Raw genomic sequence first — 23897 nt, forward strand, 5'->3', positions numbered from 1 at the left:
GACTGTGTGGGTTTCTTTCTAGTCTTTCGAAAGAGGTTTCCCTTCCCGGGGTTTGTGAAAAGGATTTCAATGGTATTCCCCCTAACGCACCAAATGGAGTCATCTCCTATGAAAATGCTCTTATGCATGTACCTGCTTTTCAAAATGATACATGCTCGTTTATTTGAGTCCCATTTCAAAACGTGTGCCTTTGGATAAATAGACCATCCAGCTTGAGTCAGATTTAGTGATTTTCCCATTTGGTTTTTGCCAGTTGATTCAGTGTGGTGTGCTGAAATCCCATTCATGGGCGCCACACACCACACAGCACTCCAGCAAAGCTCATGTGAATGGGCCCAGTTTGAGGAGAGAGGAAGAGAGGGGCTCTCCATCAGGGATGGAAGAGGAGATGGTGGACCCATGAGAGTGGCTGTGAGAGAGAGAGAGAGAACGAGAGAGAGAGAGAGAAACAGAGAGTGAGAGAGAGGGACAGAGAGAGAAACGAGAGAGAAAGAGAGGGAGAGAGAGAGAGATACAGAGTGAGAGAAACAGAGAGAGAGAGAGGGGGACAGAGAGAGAGAGAAACAGAGACAGAGAAAGAGAGAGAGTGTCAGTGTTAGAGCGCCTCCCGCAGCTGAGACCGGGAACAGCATGCAGACCTGAACTGACCAATGACCTGGCCACTGAGGACTCCCCCCCCACCTACCACCGTAGGCCTTAGCCTTTTTTTTTTGGTGATTTGCCGGTTGATGGTATCTGCCAGCCAGAAAGGGCTCTCTGACTGGAGAGATTAGCGCTCCAGCGCCAGCCAGCTAGAGTGCAGATTAGGAACGACTATGCAGCTGTGTGTGACTGAGACTAGACTCAGCAAACACAGGTTGAGAAAATACAGAATTTTTGAATATTTACACAAAATAATCTTCTGGTTCTTTCACTTTTCTGTCTCTCTCTCTCTCTCTCGCTCTCTCTTTCTCTCTGCGTCCCTCTCTATCCCTCGCTTTGTCTGCGTCTTCTCTCTTCCCTCTCTCTCTTTATGTGTCTCTATGCGCAAATTGATGTTCCATTGTGGTGAAGGACCTTGAGGGTGGGCAGATGTAAGACGACGTTAAAGTTTATGTGGCTTGAAAATGCTTCTCAGAGTACATCCAAGACGGAGGTTTTTCTTACGGCTTTATGAAGCTGTTGCTTCCGCGATATCCGTTTTAAGACAGGCTTTAAACACGTTGCGAGATGCACTCCGTCAACATGTTAAATTATAACGTACGCTGCTATCCCAGCCTTCAGATGTCATTAATTAGAATGACGAGCGATCGCGTCAGCACCGCCAGTCCAGTGGATTTTTGAAATCTCTCTCTTCCCCCCCCCACCCCTCATCTTTATTTAATAACTCATAAGATAACAAGCAACGCCGTGACTAATTTGTTTTTTTCTCTCCTGACATACTTCCCGGATTAAAATAGCCTTTGTGTCTGTGGAGTTTTTTTTTCCCCATCCCTGCTGACAGACCAAGAATAAAACTTTTTTTTGCCTGTGTGTAAATGAGTCGGTGCTGCAGAATGAATGGATCCAGTCTTTCAGCTGAATGGTAGCATTTGGCTCGCCGTGGGTATTGCCGTTTCAGTTTTTTACCGAGCCGATCCTGTCCTGCTACAGGTCCCTCACTGGCTTTACTAGGCTCCTCATTACCAAACAAATAACAATTGAATACGGGGGTGCATATTGTTTGTCTGACTGGCTCCTACGGTCTCCAATCACAATTCCACAATAAGTCTCTAGGTTTATTTAGCATAGGGGAAATAAGCTTCGCCTGCTCTCGTGATTGGTAACAGTTGTCGGTTTTCATTAAAAGTCCACCTCTTTCTTTCCCTCCCTCTTGGCCTGTATCGAAGCCCCCCCCCCCCCCCACACACACACACTATTTCCCAATGCATCACCTCAGTCCCATCCTGCGTACACCCATATAATCCTGGCCCCTGCCCAGCACTTTTTTGAACGCACAAGGGCTGTCATTGGCAGAGAGAACGCGCAAGGTTGGAGGAGAATGATTGTGTACAGGGGGAGGTGGCGGCAGTAGCATTAGGTGGAGGAGGAGGAGGAGGAGGAGGGGGTGGTGGTGGTGGTGGTGGTGTTGGCAGTGATGATAGTGGAGGAGCAGGAGGAGGAGGCGGTAGTGGTGATGGTGGTGGTGGTGGTGGTGGTGGAGGCGGAGGGGGTGGAGAAAGTGGCCGCTCTGTTCCCTGTGTCCTTCTCCTCCCCTTCCCTTCCCCCCTCCATCTCCTGGGAATCAGCCACTTCTGTCCTGGCCCGCTCCGCCGCCCGGCACTCTATCGATCAGTCCGGGGGAATCTGACATGTGAAAAGAGAGTTCCAGACTGCGAGACCCCTGAAATGATGATGGTCTAAATTAGAATGAGGCCAACTTCGGGCCGGGGTGCTTTACATTCCAAGCAGTTTAGCTGAACTGCGCTACCATTTCACACTCGCATCTTAGACAGGCATAAGAAGTGAATCTTAAGGAGTTGTCTTCAGCCCTGAGAAGATTCGTTGAAGGATTTTTTCAATGCATTTTAATTTGACCTGTGCAACAACAAGGTCTCCCTAAAACACACTTTTTGATAGCTATTATAGTATCATAAAAGTGTTTGCCTTGTAGGTCACGCTTCATATGAACCACCCTCAGTGTTTGTTTATTTACATAATAATTACCTGCTCACAAAAGGTCCTTGTGGCTTTGAGGAAAATTATGCATAATTCAGACTCAATTGAGAAAGGGCACTTGAGGAAATATGTCCTTCAAGTTTATTTTGAGGTTGAAAACATTTAAGGATATGAAAAAAAAACCACACACATAAAACAATAGTAAGACAGCCAGTGTCATGTACTGTACTCTGAAAAATGACTTGTCACCCTTTGTCAATGTACAAGGTGGGAACACATGCTTGCTTCTAGGCACAGTCAAAGTACTCTCCTAATGACAGTGTGGAAATAAATGAGCATCACAGAAAAAGATCTTTCTAAAGGCACAATGCAGGACTACGAATGTATGTGAGTGCACAAGCAAACAGCATTAAATCACCTGCAAACACACATTCTAGAAGACTGAGGGGAGAGACTGTGAGCAGGGGAGGGGGGAAAAGGCCCAGAGACACAAAATGATATAAATTACACCAGTTATGGTCTATATGTTTCAATTTAATGTGCTTGTAATGATAAATTATTTTAGTTATGGACTCCAAAGAGGACTAGAGCGGGTGTCTGGGTGGCAGGGACATTGGAACAATCGCGGCTGTCAGGGGAGGCTGTGGCCATTAGTCAATAAATTAAAGAGTAATTACAATCCTTTCTGCTTCTGTGACTCTATCTGAGCGACCCCCACACAGGTGGAATAGAAATGCGCTTGGGCAGTGGCTTATGGCAAGAACAGGAGAGAGAGAGGGAGGGAGGGAGGGAGGGAGGGAGAGAGAGAGAGAGAGAGAGAGAGAGAGAGAGAGAGAGAGAGAGAGAGAGAGAGAGAGAGAGAGAGAGAGAGAGAGAGAGAGAGAGAGAGAGAGAGAGAGAGAGAGAGAGAGAGAGAAGGGATGCGAGATGAGGAGGAGGAGTAAATTGCGCACACACACACACACACACACACACACACACACACACACACCCACACATACCCTTACACACTCTCTCAACTGCACTTGTGTGCGAAGCTTCGAGTAAAGTTTTGTGAGATTGTTTCCGCTCGCAGATCCCCTTGCCCTCTGGTGGGGCTTTAATCCTTTGTTCATAATGACCTCATATCCCCTCCTGGCCCCCCGGTGACTCATCACTGGGTTCAGAAAGGACACTGTTATGGTTGCTGCCGCTGCCATTGCTGTTGTTGTCGCTGCTACTGCTGCTGTTCTTGTTGTTGTTATGACTAGTGAGGGCCAAGTGAAAGTTCGCTCACCCAAAAAGATCTGTTTGTTGCATCTACAGGGGTGATCTTGAAGCCCACATTGTTGATGAGGTAACCTCTGTGCATCGTGCCAACCGTGGAGGTCACAGCGTTGCCACATGACGTGATAAAAAAAAAACCACATCAATAACAAAGCGCTGTGTTTTGTCTGTTTTAGCAGAGAGGGAGAGAGAGTGAGGGCTCATTCCTAAGAACCTGCCCAATGTGGCGCTAAGTGTTTCTAGAAGGCTCCACTCCTCCCTGAGTGACTCGAGTGATCTCCTGTGGGGGCTAATGGTTCTGCCCAGCATGTGTCCTCCGCACACATCACACACACTGACAGATTTAAAAGAGTCGCAGACCGTCAGCGGAGACGGAAAAGCTTGGAAGACCAAAACAAATAAACAAAAAAAAAAGAATCTCTTGCTGAATCTCCTCAAGGCTGTAGGCCAGGGAGGGATGAATCGGCAGTTGAGTCTGAGTGTGAGTGTGCACTGTCTTAGCGAGGTGTTAACGTATTCAGGGAGGACACGGAGCCTCCGTTAAGCCTGTTGAAGGTGTTCAGACAGCCTGTGAACAGGCCTGGTTCACCACAGTGGTGCAAAAGAAAATCAACCCTGACCTCATGGCCCTCGTTGCTGGCCCAGTTAAAAGACATTTAAATCAAGATGCTCAATGTAAGCAGGCATACACTGAATTCCAATGTACAGCATACCTAGCTATTCATAGGTAAACAGTTTCTAAGCACTGCAGGCAGGAGTCATGACTAAGAATTATGTAAGATGGCATACATAATACTCCATACATACTGTATTTTAAAGTAAGATCACAAAATATTCTATAAAATTCTGTCAGTTCAGCAAAGGCAAGAAGATTGTGTTCATTCAGTAATACTTTTTGCCTATGGGACATAATGATACCAGCAGAGCAGAGCCAGAAGCTTCACAGCAAAAGCTCATAAAATGTGTAATGTGCATTAAATGCAGATACCTGGAGGACATCAGACGATATCTCCAGACAGAAAGTTTTTCCTGTGGCTCAATATTTGAGACAATGTGCAACACACCATATTCAGGGTTTTATTATTTTATTTTGTTTCCATTTGCTTTTTTTTTATATATTGCTTTGTAAAAATTGAACGCATGACATGCCAGCCATGCTGTGATTTCACAATCAATCCCAGCCACTGTCACACACAGGGGACACGCAGACTCCACAGAGAGGCATGGTGCTGGATTCACATACAGTGATTGAATTCCTCCCAATCTCAGGTCGTCCTTCATTTCATATGGACAACAGCGCATCCATCGAAACCTCCACATCCGTTCAGAGGAAGAGCACACGGCATCAAGGAGGAGAGCATGCCTGTTTGCCTTGCCTAACAGCAGGGCACGAACAAATCAGACAAGAGCCTAAATCACCATCTCATCTAAGTCCAAAAAGGAGGGATGTGTTTTCGTGACTCCAACAACAAGCACAACCGCAGCGAGAGGCAGCTCGTTTTTGGCAAAACCAAATCACTTTCTGGGTAAGACCGTCGTTAGGGGACAGACGCCTTGGTTCTCCCCGCGGCTCTCCCTTCGGCACCAGAGCAGGCAGACAGAGAGCTTAAGGCGGCCGGAGACAGGGAGCTTAAGGACAGAACACAGAATCAGCGCTGACACCAGCAGCTTTTCACCCAGCACAATCGGAGAGACTGGAGAGAAAATGAGAGAGAGAGAGAGAGAGAAAGAGAGAGAGGGAGCGAGAGAGAGGGAAAAGGTGCACTCCCAAGACTCCCAGTAAAATAAAGAAGGCTCATCTTGTCCTTCCAATGAAAGGAGTTGGGCTTGTTTCATCTGCACAGCGTGGCTCTCTGTGGCTCTGTCACTAGAAAGAGAAGGAGAACGAAGGTGAGGAAGAATGGGAGAAGGAGAAGTACGCGTTGAAACACAGCGCTACTGAAGCAAACCTCTAACAAAGTACACAGGTGGAGGAGTCTCGCAGAGTCTCTCCCTGTCACACAAAGGCAAATACTGTACTGTACCTACCATGAAAAATGTGGAAAGAAACTAGCAAACAACTCTTAACAACTCACACCACTTCTATATAATACATAGCCATATACAGTATGTAAAGCATCATCATTTTAAAATCACACAGATGTTGCTGTCTGTAACCTTGTCTGACTTTGTAATCCAGTGGCCATTCCATGTTGACTCCGGTGCATACTGTAGACAGCCTGGCTATCCTCTTGTCCCAGTGAGCGAACGCTATACCCGAAACAGATTGCAATTTTTGCTTATCAGCAGATGTCATAAAGAGGCAGCAGCAGCGGTGGCGGCGGCGGCCTGCCCCATAAAACTTCTGGACAGACTTTGGAGACTCGTTCTGGCTTAGCCCCCTCGTAGCTGGACCACATCCGCACTAATGAAGCGTAATTCTAATAGCATGTTGCCTCGTCGTCCAGACGGGCATCGCGCCCGCGATGACAAGTTGTCATGGGCGGAGGGTGTCATTGGCTTAACGACGGGCATAAATCTGACACAGCGGGACTGAACCGGGGCTTTTTACGAGCCCACAGTCACGGCCCGCACACCACAAAGCCGGCCGTAAAGGAACAAAAAAGAGGGAAAGTTTAACTACTGCCCTCCGGGAGAGAGGGCCGGTGTCTTGAGGTTTTTTTCCTTTTTTTGTGTGTGTCTTTCTTTCTTCCTTTGTTTTAGCACCTTGCACAGCCTCCATGACAGTGATAAATATAATGAGATATTTAGACTGTCGGCAGTTGGCCTGTTTTGTGCGGAGCTGTTTGCTTTGCTCTTTGACAAACGGCCGTTTGGGGATTCAGACAGTGTCCCCACCTGAAGTCCACGTCTGTCTCTGGACTCTGTAAACTTTCTTCCCGGCCTCACTGTGAGCGGGTGGCTAAACTGCATGAAAATGCTCCTCATCCACCCCTCCCAACCCCTACGCCACCCCCACCCAACCCCATCACTGCTCCACAATTCTCTGCAGTTCGCCCCTCTGGGGGGTTCTTCCACCCTTACCTCTGCCAAACTAATGAAGCGTGGATGTCCTGCACACATCTCTTGTTTGTGTAAAGCTCTCGCCGCAGGGGCAAGCGTTGCGCCTCGTCCATTCTCCAAGCGTCCTCCCCCCCCCCCCCCCCACTCTTCCTGCTGCGGACCCACAAGTGTCCCTCCGGCTGCCGGTGGTAATTTATGCGCTCGCCGTCTGGGTGCCGGTTTCGCCGCTGCGCGCCCTGGCATGATGACTGACCGCTCAGAGCGCTCTGGAAAAGTGCCATTAGTGTAAGGAGAGAGAGAGAGAGAGAGAGAGGAGAGGAGAGAGGTAGGGAGAGAGAGAGAGGAGAGGAGAAGAGGAGAGAGGGAGAGAAGAGAGGGGGAGAGAAGAGAGAGAGGAGGAGAGAGGGAGGGAGAGGAGAGAGAGGAGAGGAGAAAGGTGGGGAGAGTTAGCGAGAGAGAGGAGAGAGGGAGAGAAGAGGAGAGAAGAGAGAGAGTTAGCGAGAGAAAGGAGGAGGAGAAGAGAGGAGAGAGAGAGGGAGAGTTAGTGAGAGAGAGGAGAGAATAGAGGGAGGGAGAGAAGAGGAGAGAGGGAGAGAAGAGGGAGCAGGAGAGAGGGAAAGAGAGGGAGAGGAGAGGAGAGAGTGAGAAAGAGAAAGAGAGAGGAAAAAAAAGATGGAGAGACAAAAAGGGGAAGGAATGGAGAGAGAGAAAGAGCATGCAATCCCAGAGAGGGCTGTGTTGGGCAAAGAGAGAGGTAGGGAGGAAATGGGGGTCAAACAAATCAGAGGCAGCGATAACAGCCAGCCTGCCAGCTACGGAGGAAGCAGTCATTGATATTCAGATATGTCCACCAACTGTGCTTGCTTGTGTGTGTGTGTGTGTGTGTGTGAGTGTGAGTGTGTGTGTGTGTGTGTGTGTGTGTGTGTGTCTGTGTGTGTGTCTGTGTCTTTGTCTATGTGTGTGTGTGTGTGCGTGTGTGTGTGTCTGTGTGTGTGTGTGTGTGTGTGCGCGTGTGATAGGGACTGTTGGATTTGATCCTTTTTAGTATCAGATGCCTTTCCCAAAATCACTCCGGTCCAAAACCCATGTCTACTCCAGAGAGGTCCTGTGTTCTCTCACAGCCAAACAAGCAGGAGAAGAGAGAGGGAGAGTGGCAGGCAAGGTGATGTCCCATGCAGGTATCTCAGATCTGGAGTCGCTCGGTCCGTCTCGTCCAGGCGGTTTGTAGTTTGTCTACAAACTACGACGACTTCCAGAAATCCCATTGCGCTGCGGCACCACAGTAGTGCTCCCATCACTCATCCGTCTCCTCAGCCTCCGTCAGCATCAAGGCCGGCTTTTTTATTTTTTAGAGAAGACACAGCATGAAACGGAGCAGTGTGCACCTCCAAACACCGTCCTGCCCAGCGTACACCCACCTGCGGTGCGGAGGTGCCCTTCCAGTTCTCCTGGTTGGGGGTAGAGACCTCACCACTCACCCCCCCCCCCCATCCTTGCTGGACATGTATGACGAGTAGATGTGGATAAATGATGTATCCATCAGGAGTGTGTGTGTGTGTGTGTGTGTGTGTGTGTGTGTGTGTGTGTGTGTGTCTGTGTGTGTTTGGAGTGGGGGACGCCAGGGGATTTGTTTGAAGCGGTGTCGATGCTGACTTGTGTCATCCCTGCGGCTCTCACTGATCCCCCTCAGCAGGCCGTCACACACAAACACACACACACACACACATACACACTCCCGTGGTGATATGATACCTGCACGCATCTCACTCACACCAAACCCAGCATACTCACCACACACACACACACATACACACACACACACATACACACACAAACACACACACACACACACACACACACACACACACACACACACACACACACACTCCAGGGTTCCTATCTCTCCACCCAACTCCACCACTGCTAATTCCACTTCCATGGCTATCAAGTCGTACATACAGTACATATAACATATTTTGATATGGTAACATATAGCATATCACCATAATTAAGATATTCAGTGCACAGAATAGGCATCTGGATAACTATAGCTTATCAGCAAGACTCACATATGATGAACATACTGTACATCCAGATTGTTCAAGAGCATACACACCTGGCATCAATTGATTAACCTCCGACATTGTATTTACACTCCCGTTTCTAGAAAGATAATGAAGGAACATGACTCACAAAAGGGGCCTGTTGTACTTTGTGTAAGGTGGCTCATATATAGAGAACTGTCTGCTTGCGTAAGACTGAGAGAAGCACAAAGCTCGGGGGATGGACAGACAACCAGAAGGAAACAACAGAGTGAATCAGAGACAGGAGAGGTGTGAAGAGAGAGTTATGGAGACAGGCAGAAAGAGGGGGAGGGGCAGAGAGATGGAGAGAGAAAGAGAGAGAGAAAGAGAGAGAGAGATAACATGAACAGAGAGGAGGAGTCGGATAGACGGGATAGGAAAAGGATGAAATCCGTAAACATGCCGCGCCGCGTGTATCATTTCGGAGATGAATCTAATCTCACAGCGATCAAAGCCCCTGGCTCGGCACCTCCTTCCTCTGGCTTGATCGCTGACGCCGGGCCCCTCCCCCTTCTCTCTACACCCCCCCCCCCCCCATGGGGCCCGTGGCCCGATCCGTTTGGCAGTTATTAACCTGAGCAGTGGGCGCGTCGTGTCGCAGGCCCGGTTAATAAGCTCCCTGTCTTCTCCCCCATCTTTGTTGGGAGAACAACGTTGTCAGGCCTCCAGAAATTGCCAATTTTACGAGAGAGAGAGCGAGAGACGAAGATGGGAGGAAAGGTACTCGTCTGTGGGGACAGAGAGGTCCTTGTTTTGGAGGGGGTTGGGGTCGGCGGGGGAGGAGGGGGGGGCGGTCTGGCTTTGAGCCGCTAATGAAGGGGTCAGAGATGCGAGCAGGTTGGACTTGTGTCGAGGGGGAAGAGGCTGGTCAGATGTCCGCGCACACACAGCCGGCCGGCCAGAATGCGAACTGACAAGAGGTGGCGGTGGGGGTCAGTGGTACAGCACTAATATAAACCCAGCTGAACGAGAACGCGCCACACGAGACTACGATCTACTGGCTTACGAGCGGCACTGGCAGGATGTTATATCTAAGGCTGGACCGTCCACATCAGCCTGCAGTAAACCTGTCAGTGTGAAATAGGTTGAACTTTACTCAAAGCTTCAGTCCAAAAAAAAAAAAAAAAACCCTCAGAGGTACAAAGCAGCAGTAGAACCAACCTTTCAAGGAATGTGTTCTTGGTAAATGACAAAATATGGAGAGACAGAAGAGAGTGGAGAGAGAGGGTGGATGGGGAAGGGAGAGACGAGACAGAGTGGGAGAGCGAGGGGGGAGAGAGAGAGAGAGAGAAAGAGAGAGAAAGAGGGGGGTGTCAGAGCGTGATTCGGATGATAGACGGTGGATTGAGGTGTGCCACAGACAAACTCAGACATCCATCACACACATTCCGCTCACATACCCGGCGCTGGAGCTTTTGCTAGCGCGCAGCGAAATCTTCCTGTGAGGATCCCTCTGTCTGTTTTTCCACTAAGGCATGAATGATGAAGGGCCTTGAAGACGTCTCGGAGCCCTTCTCGGGTCTCTGAGGGAGAGGCTTGGCGTTGAACTCTCTTTGGGACCGCTCATACAACAATAGTGAGTTCAACACGGTGCACGACTGTGAAGTCAAATGAAAACACAATTTTATGACAAACGAAGTAAGCAATTTAGTTTGTTGCTGTTTTGAGCCTCATCATCTACATTTTCTCTTATAAACACGATACGCATTTCCCAAGGGAGAGAAAGGGAACAGCATACAGTACAACAGACAACAAAGATTGTTCCCACTCTGTTCCAAGAAAGATAGTTAAAATACCCCGCATAATGACATTCTGCTTTGAATGAACCTACTGAGCAGCATGTAGAGTTACAAAAGAGGCAGACATGTTCAAAAAAGAATGTCTCTCAAAAACATCCAACCGACCTCTCCAGCGTCTACTGTGTATTAACAAGCCGGGCTTCGGCGATAATCTTATCGTCAGCCATGTCGTATGGCAGCGGGGGTGCGCGTGGTGGTCACCTGCAAGCGGGCGATTATTCACACATGAGTGAGAGTCCCGGAGAGGGTGAGGAGGAGGAGCGGACTCGAGGTGAGCGCTCGCTGCCAGGGTCACGCTATTGATTGTCGACAGCTGGCGCTTTCTGCTTTTGGGAGATAAGCTAATAGAGTCCTCCTCCTCCTCCCTGCGTTCTGCATACGCTCAATCATACACTCGCACGCGCAGACGCACACATGTGCACGCACACACACACACACACACACACACACACACACACACAAGCAAGGACTGATCGACTGAGGGTGGTGCACACCCACACACACACGCAGACACACACGCAGACACACACACTCACACACACACACACACACACACACACACACACACACACATACACACACACACACACACACACTCACACACACACACACACACACACATATACACAGGACTTTGTGCTCTCATGCAGTGCAAGCACATGCAGGGTACAATGCTCTCCAGCTCACCTGCTGAGACAAGCACACACACCCACACATATACACACGCACACACACACACACATGCTAGTTTAGATCAAGTCACATTTTGTCGGTGTGATATTATACACTTGCCACCAATTGAGGCATCTGGCATGAATGTTAATACGGGAGTCGGTGTGTGTGGTGGGGCACTGGTGTTGACAACACACACACACACACACACACACACACACACACACACACACACACACACAGGTGTGAGTCCCAGGGGCCGGGTAACAGTGCGCTTGATTGATGAGCTTGATTGATGACATTGAAGCAGGGGGAGGTGAGAGCGTACACGAGGGCCCATTTGTTATCCACTGCCATCGCCGTTATCACGTTTATTAGATCAACACGCGAAGGTGAAAAAGCAGGTATGCAAGTTGACGGAGGTGGAGGTGTCTGTATGTGTGTGTGTGTGTGTGTGTGTGTGTGTGTGTTTGAGTGTGTTTGAGGGATGGGGGGGGGGGGGGGGGTAGGGGGGGGGGGGGGCAGTTTGATTGACTTAGCCAAGGAGAATGTGGCACGGTGCTCCCTGCATTCATATTACCTGTAAACACGGCAAGAGGGCTCACAACAAGCTGTTCCCAGGGGATGTCAAAGTGGATATGTCCACTTAATGCAAGTTTGCGTGTGTGTGAGAGTATATGGCAGGGTGTGATTCCCTTTTAACTGCCCGTAATGTAGAAGTCGATGGCCATTGCTTTTTTTTCTTCTTTTTTTTTTGTAAAGAAACACACATGTACACATGGCTCAATGTATCTAAGCCGATGCAGAATGCAGAGTGCATCAGTCAGCTTTATTACCATTTAAATGCTACTGTGCTTCTAGTGTTTTCTTCACTTTTAATGTGCTATCTTTTATCTGCTGTTTTACTGGATGGTCATTTATGTCTACATGCCTCTACATGGTCTGCAACAGATGGAGGAGGGGGGGCGGGGGGGCGGGGTCTCTATCGATGCACCTAACCACACATACTCTGCATTAGCAATATCCAAATCCTGCCCTGTTAAAAAATGAAACATTTTATTCCAGAAGCTGCTTACAATCCAGTCAAAGGCATCTTCAGAGACAGAGAGAGAGAGAGAGAGAGAGAAAGCGTGACCGAATGGAGGTTAACTGGACTAACTGAATGCACTTTTTCTCCGGTGCCTTTTATTTCCCCTCCCCTTCCTCGTGATGTATTAAGTGGCTGAAACAGAAGGCCCTCCTGTCTTCCGTGTCAGATAACGAAGTGGTTAGCTCTCTCTGCCCTAGTCGCCGTGCATAAATATGTATAATTCAGATAAGATTAATTGGATCGTCTAAGTACACACAGACACAGGCATGAGTGGGGGACCAGGGCATCTCGCTGGCTTTCCTTTTTTCCCCCTATAAATGTGCTTCAGGCCCACCACGAAAAAGCCTTGCTTAAGTGCTTTTTTCCGGGAACAAACTGACTTCAATTAAAAAAGAAAATGGCTTCCCCACAGGTCCTGAAAGAAGAAGGAGTTGAATAGTTTTCACACTGTGCTCATAAATAGCTTTGTTCAAATTTTAAACGGCGTCTGAATGCTCACCCCCAACCTAACCTCCTAGCCCCCACGAAAAAGTATACAAAAATGACTCACCTCTATTTGAGGGTGGGGAATATCTTTAATGGATTCTCGGGAGCTTTAAGAAACAAGCAAAATCGTTTATTTTATTAGGGTCCTGTTGCGGCCAGCCCTGATGAATGCACCCTGTCTGTGATAACTCACACCGCTGGCTTGGGCTGGAGTGGCATCCAGCGGGGAGCCTTTGATTTGGCTTCCATTTGTAACAGCGCACTGGCAATGGAATGGAGGGGTTTTTCTGCCATTGTGATACATTACTGACAATAGGCAGAAAGAGCAACCCCCGCACCTACCGCGAGAAAAAAAAGCCACGCCGTGCAGACCCTGAAATGGCATCGGAGACTGTTGTCGTGGGCGATGACTTATGCCCCAGGAAGCATTTGGAGCAAACACTCTCAGCAGCCCAGGGCTGGCGCTGTGTGACTGATGCAAACGGTGTCACAAAGACTTCAAGTAAATATCGGCCGTGCAGAGCCGTGGACAGATATATCACGCTGCCAAATAATAAGGTGCTTTTCTGGGTGGGGGTGGTGGGTAGGTCACCTTGTCGTTTGGCAGTTCACTAATATGCTTTCTGTGCATGGATGTAACTGGATTTGTTTTTGCGCTTGCATACTAAAAAACGTCATGGCGGAACGCGTTTCAAAACCTCAGCCTCGGCTTAAAGCAAGACAGAAAAATGCAGAAATACAGTGTATTTCTCAGTTTTTCAAAATCGGAAGGTTTTTAAATCATTTCTACGGCCAACCACATACTGTACAGTAGGAACATCCACTGCACTGAGATGTGTATTCTCCTCAGCTGGGAACTTATGCCGTCAGCACATTAGACCTGCACACCTAACAATCTTCAAAACTTTAAAAACACAGCCAACTGTCAGTGTGTCTCACAGTCCAGAGGAATATAGAACCAATGCACAATACAACATGGACCGTATATACACACAATATCCATATTATTTATAGACAACACACTATATACTGTAACCAACGTACACAAAAATGTAAGTGTGGCAGTAAAACAATAAGAGCATATTAGTATACACAGATAGATAGATAGATACTTTATTGATCCCCAAGGGGAAATTAAAGAACACAGCAGGCAAGAGAGAAGAACCCTCAGTAGGCTGTGGACCATGTCAGATGTTTAGATGTTTTGGAGAGGGGGGGTAAGAGTGAGGCACATTGGCACATTAGTGCTGCTTATTGTGTTTACTGTGCAATGCTGTGATGCGTCCGGCTGTTTGTAAATGTGCGCACATGGCTGAGGAAGAACTGCAAGCCCGCGAGAACCTTCAATGGAAAAAAAAAAAAAACGCCCCCTTTGTTGTTCCTCCGCCAAGATTTGTGTGGTGTGTGCATTTGTAGCATTGCTGGGTCTATTATGTAGCTCACTGAGCAACATCATGTGTCCAATTACAGAGCACTGCTGGTTTGCTGCTCCCTTCCTCATTAAGAGGAGATGCTCGTGTTTGTCTGCTCTGCTGTGGTGGACTCCAGTGTAGGGGCCTCCCTCCGCTGGTCGGCTCTTTCAGTGCTGAGCGCGGCTGGCCGCGTTTGCTCTGAGCCGCTGGGTGCATATGGAATCAGCACGGCCTCCGGGGAGCTGTGTCATCTGAACCGCTGGAACACGGCCCATCCTTCTCCCTCTCATCTAATGTTTATATTCTCTCTCTCTCTCTCTCTCTCTCTCTCTCTTTGTCTTTTGTTGTCCCCCTAGGCCACAGAATGGGTCCATGATTTTGTACAACCGGAAGAAGGTGAAGTACCGGAAGGACGGCTACTGCTGGAAGAAGCGGAAAGATGGCAAGACCACGCGGGAGGACCACATGAAGCTGAAGGTCCAGGGAGTGGAGGTAGGGACACTTGGCTGTTTTGTCACTCCGCCTGGACTGGTTTGGGTTATACGGGTCCTGTTTCATTCATTTTTCCCCTCCTAGCAACTTCACCATCCGCGTCTCCTGCGACGGCCTCGTGACGTTCTCTCAAAACGGTTAAACAGGCATTTCACCTCAGCCTTTGTAGACTTTCTCTAATCTCAAGCACATAGCCAGGTAAAACCTTGAGGTCTAATCCAAGGATTAGCAGCCTTGCTCCTCGAAAGCCGCAGTCTGCACAGGTTTTCTTTTTTCTAAGGATAACAGTACACTTTCGCACTATAATTAAGGCCTGAAATGCCAGGTGACAGTGCTCCCGGGCCAATCAATTTCCCTTATTAGTTAGTTGAGTGCCGGGCTAAAACAACAGCCCGCGTCCACTGTGGATGTCCGGGAGCAGAGCTGCTTAGCCGCGGCCTAATTGGTGATATTGTATTAGTCCCCGACTCTCTCGAGGACCCGCTCCTTAAGACGTGCGCGAATCTGGAGAGCAGGGGGTCGTGGCGTCCGGTGACTAGCGGTGTCCAAGGACTGCTATTAAAAACAAGCTGCTCAGCAGCACTGTGTGCATGGCGGCGAGGAGAAAAAATACCTTTCCGGATTGTCGCTGAGTATTCTTATCGAGCCAACCGGGGCTCCACGCTGGGCTCCGAGGCTCCGAGGGCTACAAAAGGGCCGCAATCGTTATTATGGAACCGCTGGAAAATGTCCCAGAAGCCCACACTCCACTATTTGGGGGAGGACTGCTGGAGTGGCTCCAAGTTTACTTTATTAGTTTTGAAAATGAATTAAGCACGAATTGCCCACTATTCTTGCTTTTCAGGTAGGTTTGTGTGTGTGTGTGTGTGTGTTTGTGTGTGTGCTTGTACATGAGTGGTGCTTTACCCTAGAGATGTATGCTGATATAAAGTACAGTATCAGCCAGTATGACACATTGCGTCACAGTCCTATGCCACTGATCGCTTCATATTTGTATTGGCCTCTTCATGTTATGGATATTTGTCCAAATTACAGGTTTACTTGCATACAGAGTTAGCACTAGAACTTTCCTTTCCATATATATTTCACTTAACATCCATTTCTGTGATCTCCTGGTTGGGAAGCATAACCTTAACATTTGCAGCAATGACAATTAGCACTCCAGGGAGTAATAGTGGGCTGGGTTCAAAGGAAGGCATTCTGTGCAGGTTGGTTAATCACTACTTTTTCTCAATTGCTTGCTTACATGCTTAACAGCCTATGTTAGCACAGGCACACTTTAATCAGATTACATATTTTAAGATTGTATGTAACAATATAAATGTAATTTTACTTAAGACAAAGAATATGATGTTGTTACTAAAGGCGGAAGGAACTGAGTTTCAATTAGCTCTATCACTACTCACTGCCATTAGTTTGTTTTTCGTTCATTTTTAAAAAATTGTTCGCCAAATACCAGTAATAGGCCATCCTGAACCATTAGATATACTGCATGCTCTAAAACTGCAGTCCCACTACCAGTCAATCCATACTGTAGTGTGTGCATTGCTGTAGGTGCTTGTGGGCGTGATATGGGCCTTGTGGAAGTGAGGGAGGAGGAAATAAAAAGCCCATACAACACACGTGTTTATTGTGCCCCTGTGAGGCAGGTCAGATGTGCTCTCTTTATGGCTGTGTAGGTGTTGCCTTGGTGACAGTAGTTTGGCAGAGCAACTTTCGGCACGTCAGCAGCAGAGTCCTCTCCGCCTGTCCCCCTGTGCAGCGGATGGGTGCCCACGCAGCGCGCCCTAGCCTAGCGTAGCCTAGCGTAGCGCCGCGCTGCCTTATCTTATCTTGTTGGCCTAGCGTGTCGTCTGAGGAGCGCGGCCCGCTAAGTGAGGCCCATTAATGAAGTGTGGCCACGCCGCGCTGCTGCCACCACAGCGTCGCTGCGAGCTGATTGCGGCGGACACAGATGTCAAGATATCCGCCGTTAGCAGTGGCCCCCGAGCGAGCAGACAAGGAGACAAGTGCAGAGAGGTGCTCAAGTACAAGTACGTGTCGGAGAGCTCCGGAACACCATCGGACACATCGCCAGCACCCCCCCAACCCCCACCCTGCCTGCCCGCCCGCCCGCCCCGTCACCCTTCACATTGTCAAACATGGCTACCGTGGCAAAGGGCCTTTCATCACAAGCACACACACACACCATTAAGGAGAAGGGAGGGTGGAATGTGGGAGAAATGATTGCCGCTGTTCTGTATCACCTCACCTCTCGCATGTACCCAACTTACTCCAACTCGTTAAACGTGGTGTCCTTTGTAGGTCCCTCTTGCCCCAGCGATATAAGACATCTGAGGGGGGGGGGGGTGGTGGGGGGATGGGGGGCATGTTAAAGTCAGACCGTCGATATTGCACACAGTAATACTCCTCGACCGGCGAGAAGGCAATTTTGGCGAGAGGATATTGTTTTGACACATATAGGATATAAAACCGGGGCGGCAGCGGGTGAATAGACAGAGTGGCAGAAATTGGACGGAGGCGGAGCGGTCACGTCACAACCCTCCCCGTTAATCACGGGCTGCCGGATCTGCCACTGGCGGCAGACAAAAGGAGGAGGAGGGGGGTGGGGGGGTCGAGAGGATGGAGAAAAGTATGAAGCACCATCTTGGCTACTTTTAGTGACCTTTGGATGTTGTTTACCAAACCCTCCCCAGACTGAGTGAACCACGAATCGATTTGCACCATCACACCCAGTCTCAAAAATTCTCCCTTTCCCTTTCTCTGCCGAGGCTTTTGTCCGTCCATTACGGCTGCCCCCCCCCCCCTTCCCTCCATCTCTCTCTCTCTCTCTCCATCTCTCTCTCTCTCTCTCGCTCTCTCTCTCTCTCTCTCTCTCTCGCTCTCACTCTTCTCTCTCTCACTCTTCTTCTCTCTCCACCAACATCTGATAAAGCGCTCCTATGCAACAGAAGCCCTTGCCGCTGCCATTGAGGAGACGGCTGTAGCGAACAAGGCAGTGACCCGAGAGGAGGCCGAGGTAATTACTTCAGTGTGGGGGGAGATTCACCCATCAAGGCAGCAAGAGTTAATAGACACGATTGAAGTCAATAGAGGGGGGGAATTGACTAAATGATTGAGATCGCGTCTGTTTGACTGAGGGGGAGAAATCCGAAGAGTAAACAGCAAGGCCACGGATGAAAGAGGCGAAAAACAGGGTGCAGCTGTGGTTTGGCTCCCGCGCGTTGTTGGGGAGCGGCTGAATAAAGGAGCAGCGGCGAGGAGAGGAGGGGAGCAGCGCCGTTTATCATGGCTGCCGCATCAAATGGCTTCCCTGATTCCTCGCGGTCTAGCTCGCTGTGACTTTTGGGGAATTATTTTGGGGGGGGCTTTTGTTTCCTACAGTGCGAAGTTTCAAGTTTTAACTAGTTTCAAAAAAAGATATTGCACGAAATACTGTAAGTAGGCGTTCTGTCCATTTTACTCCTCCGGAAGTTATACCGTTCAGCATATGGCTATAGCTATGGCAGCATATGTGTATGCATGTCTAGGAATTTCACTTGCTTTCTATTGAGGGATAGCCTGAATAGCCATAATGACTATGCATTTGAATCTCTCTCTCTCTCTCTCTTTGTCTCGCTCTCTCTCTGACACACACACACACACACACACACACACACATTCTACACCACCCACCACACACAAGCTAGTTAAATAGAGGCCATGACAGATGTGCCTCAGTGATGTGCAAAGCTCTTGTAGCCCGGAGACTTCTCAGCTAAACCAACAGGAATAAATCATGTCCATTAGTTGGGCGGTGGAGAGCCTGCTGAAGTTGAAGGGAGCGCGCTGGTGTGGGTGAAGGCAGGGGAGAGAGAGAGATGGAGGGAGAGAGAGAGAGAGAGAGAGAGAGAGGGAGGGAGGGAGGGAAGACAGCCCTATTGAGGGCAGACGAAAGATGACACTAGAACTTTCTAGGTCCAGTTGCCTGTACGCCCACCAGGGACTCAAAACCAACAGTCAGCTCACTGCTAACACACACACACACACGCACACACACACACGCGCACACACACACACTTGCTGCCTTCCCATAGCTGGGAGACCACAATTCATCACCAGCAATTCATTCCGAGCTGATCTCCATTTTTACCAGTGAGGGAACCGGTGATGCTAATGTCATTTTTCTCTGTTTGCATAATTTCTCAGTTAGGGAGGCCGGGATCTGCGAGTGATGGAGTGCTGGCATTACAGGGCCTGCAATTGTAATATCTGAGTAATGACGAAGGGGTGGGGGCAAAGGGAAATAGAAATGGCCATCCTGTGCGTCCCACACGGAAACCGCGGAGGCAAGTTCCAGCCGTGGAAGTGGACACAGGCTGGAGTTTGGCCCCCACCCCAGACACTGGGGTAGCTGCTGGAGGAGCCAAGCCCTGATCTGGATGTGCGCCACCTAGCTGCTGGGTTGTTTTCCACAAGCTTAACATGTGGTTTGGAGGAGAGTTGCGTTCGCTGTTACAGTTTTTTCCAATTGCTAACACACTAAAATGACATTCATAGCACAATTATTCAAACTGACACACAGAGAGCAACACATCCTCTCAAGTCTCCAAATGTCTTAACACATTTTCAGCTTTACACACATTTTGCAATGCAAAATGGCACTTTTTGCATGCACTGAACACGGTTTTCTGCATAAGACACAAAAATCTGACATAAAGTCACATGTTTGCAGTTTCAAAACAATGCAATCCAAGATAACACACATGAGCTAATTGACCAATACGTGTGCCACCTAACTAAACACCTCAATGCTTAATTTATACCTCTTCCATCAGGAAGTAAGCACCATGAAAAGACCACAGGTAAGGTGAGGCAAGGCAACTTTATTTATATAGCACATTTTGTCCAGCAGGGCAACCCAATGTGCATTACAAAGATAAAAACAATACAGTAAAAACATTGAACAACGAGCACCTTTTTTACAACAAAAATGGAAGACATTGCAGGGAGAAAGAAGAGGAAGAAGGAGAGTGAGAATGAGAGTGGAAGGGAGAGTCCAATATATACTTGCTGTGCATATATTGACTTGTTTGGTGAAAAAAAAAGAAGTTTGAACAGCATGCATCTGTATCTGCAAATATGTATGTGCGCGTAAAGAACTTTCTACAATTTAAACTATTTTAGTATTATGGCAAAGCATACTAAAGATAAGAGTGTTTTTCATTATGACCAACAGTGTGTATTTGGTTAGACAAAAATCTTGTGAAAGAATGATGTGTGTGCCATGTGGTGCAGAAGTTTGATTTTGGTAATGTTATGTGCAGTTTTGGTTGCAGTGCTTCATTTTGATAGGTAGATTGAGGTATTTCGCAATTTGAGGTGTGGTTTTGTGAATTGTGTGTGAATTTTCAAAATTGTGTGCGAGTTTTCAAAATTGTGTTTTAGCAATTGGAAAAAACTGTAAGAGTTTCAGAGCAGTTGTTGCTTTAAATCTTTTATGTTGTTTCACTTACTTGCCTCACTTTCAAACAGCTTAGACATACTTAGACAAGACACAATAAACAAGCAATATGCAGATACCCACTGCAGGAGATGACAGTGCAAGAATGCAAGAATGCAGAAAGTTAAGTGTCAGGCCCTCTGTGCAGCTTCTTACTCTCAACCTGCAGTGCCTTATATGACCTGAAGATTTGGTATGGGATGATAGACTGCGCTCAGGACCCTACCGAAGCCCATCAGGGAGAACCATAGATAACGAAAGCTGATCCAGTCACTGGAGACAGACAAACCTCGAGGTTTAGTACACTATACATATAAGCACCAGGTCCAGGTCCAGCATCTCCCGGTCGGTCTTCCAGCGCATCGCCTTTTTTTTCCAGGCCGAGCAAATAAGCAGCGCGCAGCCGATATCGAATAGGAGGTCCCCAGCGCGAGACAGAGGAGCGAGAAGAAATGGAAAGCGAAATGTGAATTGGCAGACAGAAAGCGTCTCAGTGATTCAGGAGGGCGGCGGTGGGCCTCCCCGCGGGCCCCACTGTGTGCAGGCTCTCGGAAAGGAGTGCCGCAGAAAGAGTATGGATTATTATCGAAGCTGCTGGGAAATCCCCTGGCCTGCGTGTGCGTGTGTGTGTGTGTGTGTGTGTGTTTGTGTGTGTGTGTGTGTGTGTGTGTGTGTGTGTGTGTGTGTGTGTGTGTGTGTGTGTGTGTGTGTTTGTGTGTATGTGTATTTGTGTATTTGTGTGTGTGTGTGTGTGTGTGTGTGTGTGTGTGTGTGTGTGTGTGTGTGTGTGTGTGTTTGTGTGTATGTGTATTTGTGTATTTGTGTGTGTGTGTGTGTGTGTGTGTGTGGTTGGGGGGGAGGGGGGGGGATGTCTGCCAATGGCTCTGTGACTGTCAGAGTCTGTTTGTCACCAGCACTGTTTATTCAGACTCGTCTCTTTCTCTCTCTCTCTCTCTTTCTCTCTTTTGCTCTCTCTCTCTCTCGCTCTCTCTGTCTCTCTCCCCCTATCTCTCTGTCTCTCTCTCCATTTCCCTCCTGCACTCTCTGTCTCTCTCTCTGTCTCTTTCTCTGTTCCTCAACCCAGCTTTTCAAAAACATAAAACAGAATATAATATCATTGTCAGAACTAATGCTGACTGCACAGCAGGTAAGGCTGGAGAGCTGTAGTTGGAGTGTAACTCCAGATGATTATGAATGGTCCCTTAGGAAATACCTCTGAGGAAATATTCAGCTTTCTAGGCATTAAAACCTCATATTTCTACACAAAAAATATGATCTGCTCATATATGTAGAGTCAGGTGAATGTCTAGCCGGTGAAACGTATAAAACACTTTGATGCTCTGAATTACAATTGCCTGTGTGTGTGTGTGTGTGTGCATGTTTTCTTGCGTGTATGTGTGTGTCTGAATGCGCATTAACACGATCATTTTGAATGCACTATGGTCATTCAACATCCTTGATGCATTAATGGCGCCAAACTTGATTTCTTCACTAATGTGCCAAATGGCCTCCTTATGAAAAATGGCCGCCCCTAAATGCTTTGATTGCGAGAATCTCTCATCATCTCCTATTTGCCAGCATCCCCTCCTTCACATCATAATTCAAAATATCTGCGACGTTCAATAATTGATCAGGTGAAATCAATCACCTGGCGGTTTGCCGGTTCTCTCTCTCTCTGGTGGTGAGCGTCTCTCCCATACCTGTCTGCCCAGATCTCATGTGTTTGTGCTTTATTTATGGGGCCCTCTTGCAGGACTCTGTGGCTACTGAATTATTTACATTGCAAAGGTAGAAAGGTAATTTGCCAGTGTGTTATGTTCAATAAGTGGAGCATCAATCTTTAGCAGAGATCCTCTTGCTGTGTTCTCTCCCCACAGAAAGAAGTGAGATGGGAGGAGAAAGAGAGAGAAGAGACAGGAAGGTGTGTGTGTGTGTGTGTGTGTGTGTGTGTGTGTGTGTGTGTGTGTGTGTGTGTGTGTGTGTGTGTGTGTGTGTGTGTGTGTGTGTGTGTGTGTGTGTGTGTGTGTGTGTGTGTGTGTGTGTGTGTGTGTGTGTGTGTGTGTGTGCATGTGTGTGGGTTGTGTGTGTGGTGTGTGTTCTCCCGGTATAGCTGGCGAGGACAGGAGGCTTTGTTTTGGGATCGGGGGGGTCTCCTGGAGCAGTTCTATGCCGTACTGTCCCTCCCTCCAAGACGGAGGGCAGATAATGGCGGATGATTGGATCTAATTTGATCAGTCTTTTCAGGTTCTATCAGAGAATCTGACATCATTGTATCTCTTCCTCTCCCCCTCTCTGTTTCTCTCCATCTGGCATTTCCATCCTCTGTTTCTGTTGGCCTCTCTCTCCTCCGCACGGGAGCATAGCACAATCCTCTCTCTCTTTCTCTCACTCACTCTGCCCCTCTCTCTCTCTCTCTCTCTCTCTCTCTCTCTCTCTCCCTCTCTCTCTCTCTCTCTCTGCCTCGCTCTCTCTCTCTCTCTCTCTCTCTCTCTCTCTCTCCCTCTCGGCCTCACTCTCTCTCGCTCTCTCACTCACTCTCGCTCGTCTCATCTGCTATTCCTGCTGAATAATCCATTTTAAAGTGGTGGGCTTGAGATCCTGCCTTATATGAGTCATAGCTCTCTCTCTCTCCCTCTCTCTGTCTCTCTCTCTCTCGCACATACACATGCACACAAGCACACGTACACACACACCACATGTACTGTATGCACACACACACACACACACACACAGAACACACACACACACACACATTCACACACTCACTCGCATGCACACACCCACTCCCACACACACATGCGCACGCACGCACAGACGATGCCTTGAGACTGGATCGATACTCCACTCTCTTCCTGCAAGGACTGCTGAAGGAGGCGTTGAGCTCATTCCTGGCCCGGGGCCAAAACGTCTCTTATCCTTCAAAAGTGTTTGTGTGGCCTTCTAGTATTGACGCACCAGTGTGCGTCAGGTTAGAGATACAACATTGACACACAGTGTGTGTGAGTGTGTGTGAGTGTGTGTGTGTGTGTGTGTGCGTGTGTGTGTGTGTGTGTGTGTGTGTGTGTGTGTGTGTATGTGTGTGTGTGTGTGTGTTAATTTGTCACATGATCATATATGTGCGAAGGGGCAAGCATATGCATGTATACTGTATGTGCATTTCATTATTCAAGTTTGACGTGAATAAATCCATTCGTTTTATCGGCCAAGGTGTTTGGTTTTGATCTCTTAGTCACTGAAATGTATGTGTCCATTGTGATGTATAAGTCAACATATGCAGGTAGAGCATGAAGATTTCATCCCATTGATTCAAACATGGCTTCACACCATTCGTCTAAGATTTCACATTACCCTGGGTGGCGCTGAGCTGGTTAAGTGAACACAAGCAAGCTTTCTCGGTAAGCACATTTCTAAAGGTCTTTCATTAAAAGCTTACAATATCTCTTTGGTGATGGAAAATTCTAGATCGTGCTTGCG

General features: G+C 48.2%; 1 protein-coding gene across 1 annotated transcript in view; it reads left to right on the forward strand.

The window, feature by feature from the left end:
• The window catches only part of LOC134092202 (calmodulin-binding transcription activator 1-like), a 251899-nt gene that overhangs the window by 156885 nt on the left and 71117 nt on the right, over positions 1–23897 (forward strand). The window contains exon 5 of the mRNA XM_062544992.1: positions 14806–14941. Within this exon, the coding sequence (XP_062400976.1) occupies positions 14806–14941 (136 nt within the window). The remainder of the gene's footprint in view (positions 1–14805; positions 14942–23897) is intronic.

This window comes from Sardina pilchardus, chromosome 9, assembly GCF_963854185.1.
Source record: "Sardina pilchardus chromosome 9, fSarPil1.1, whole genome shotgun sequence".
Taxonomy (NCBI): domain Eukaryota; kingdom Metazoa; phylum Chordata; class Actinopteri; order Clupeiformes; family Clupeidae; genus Sardina; species Sardina pilchardus.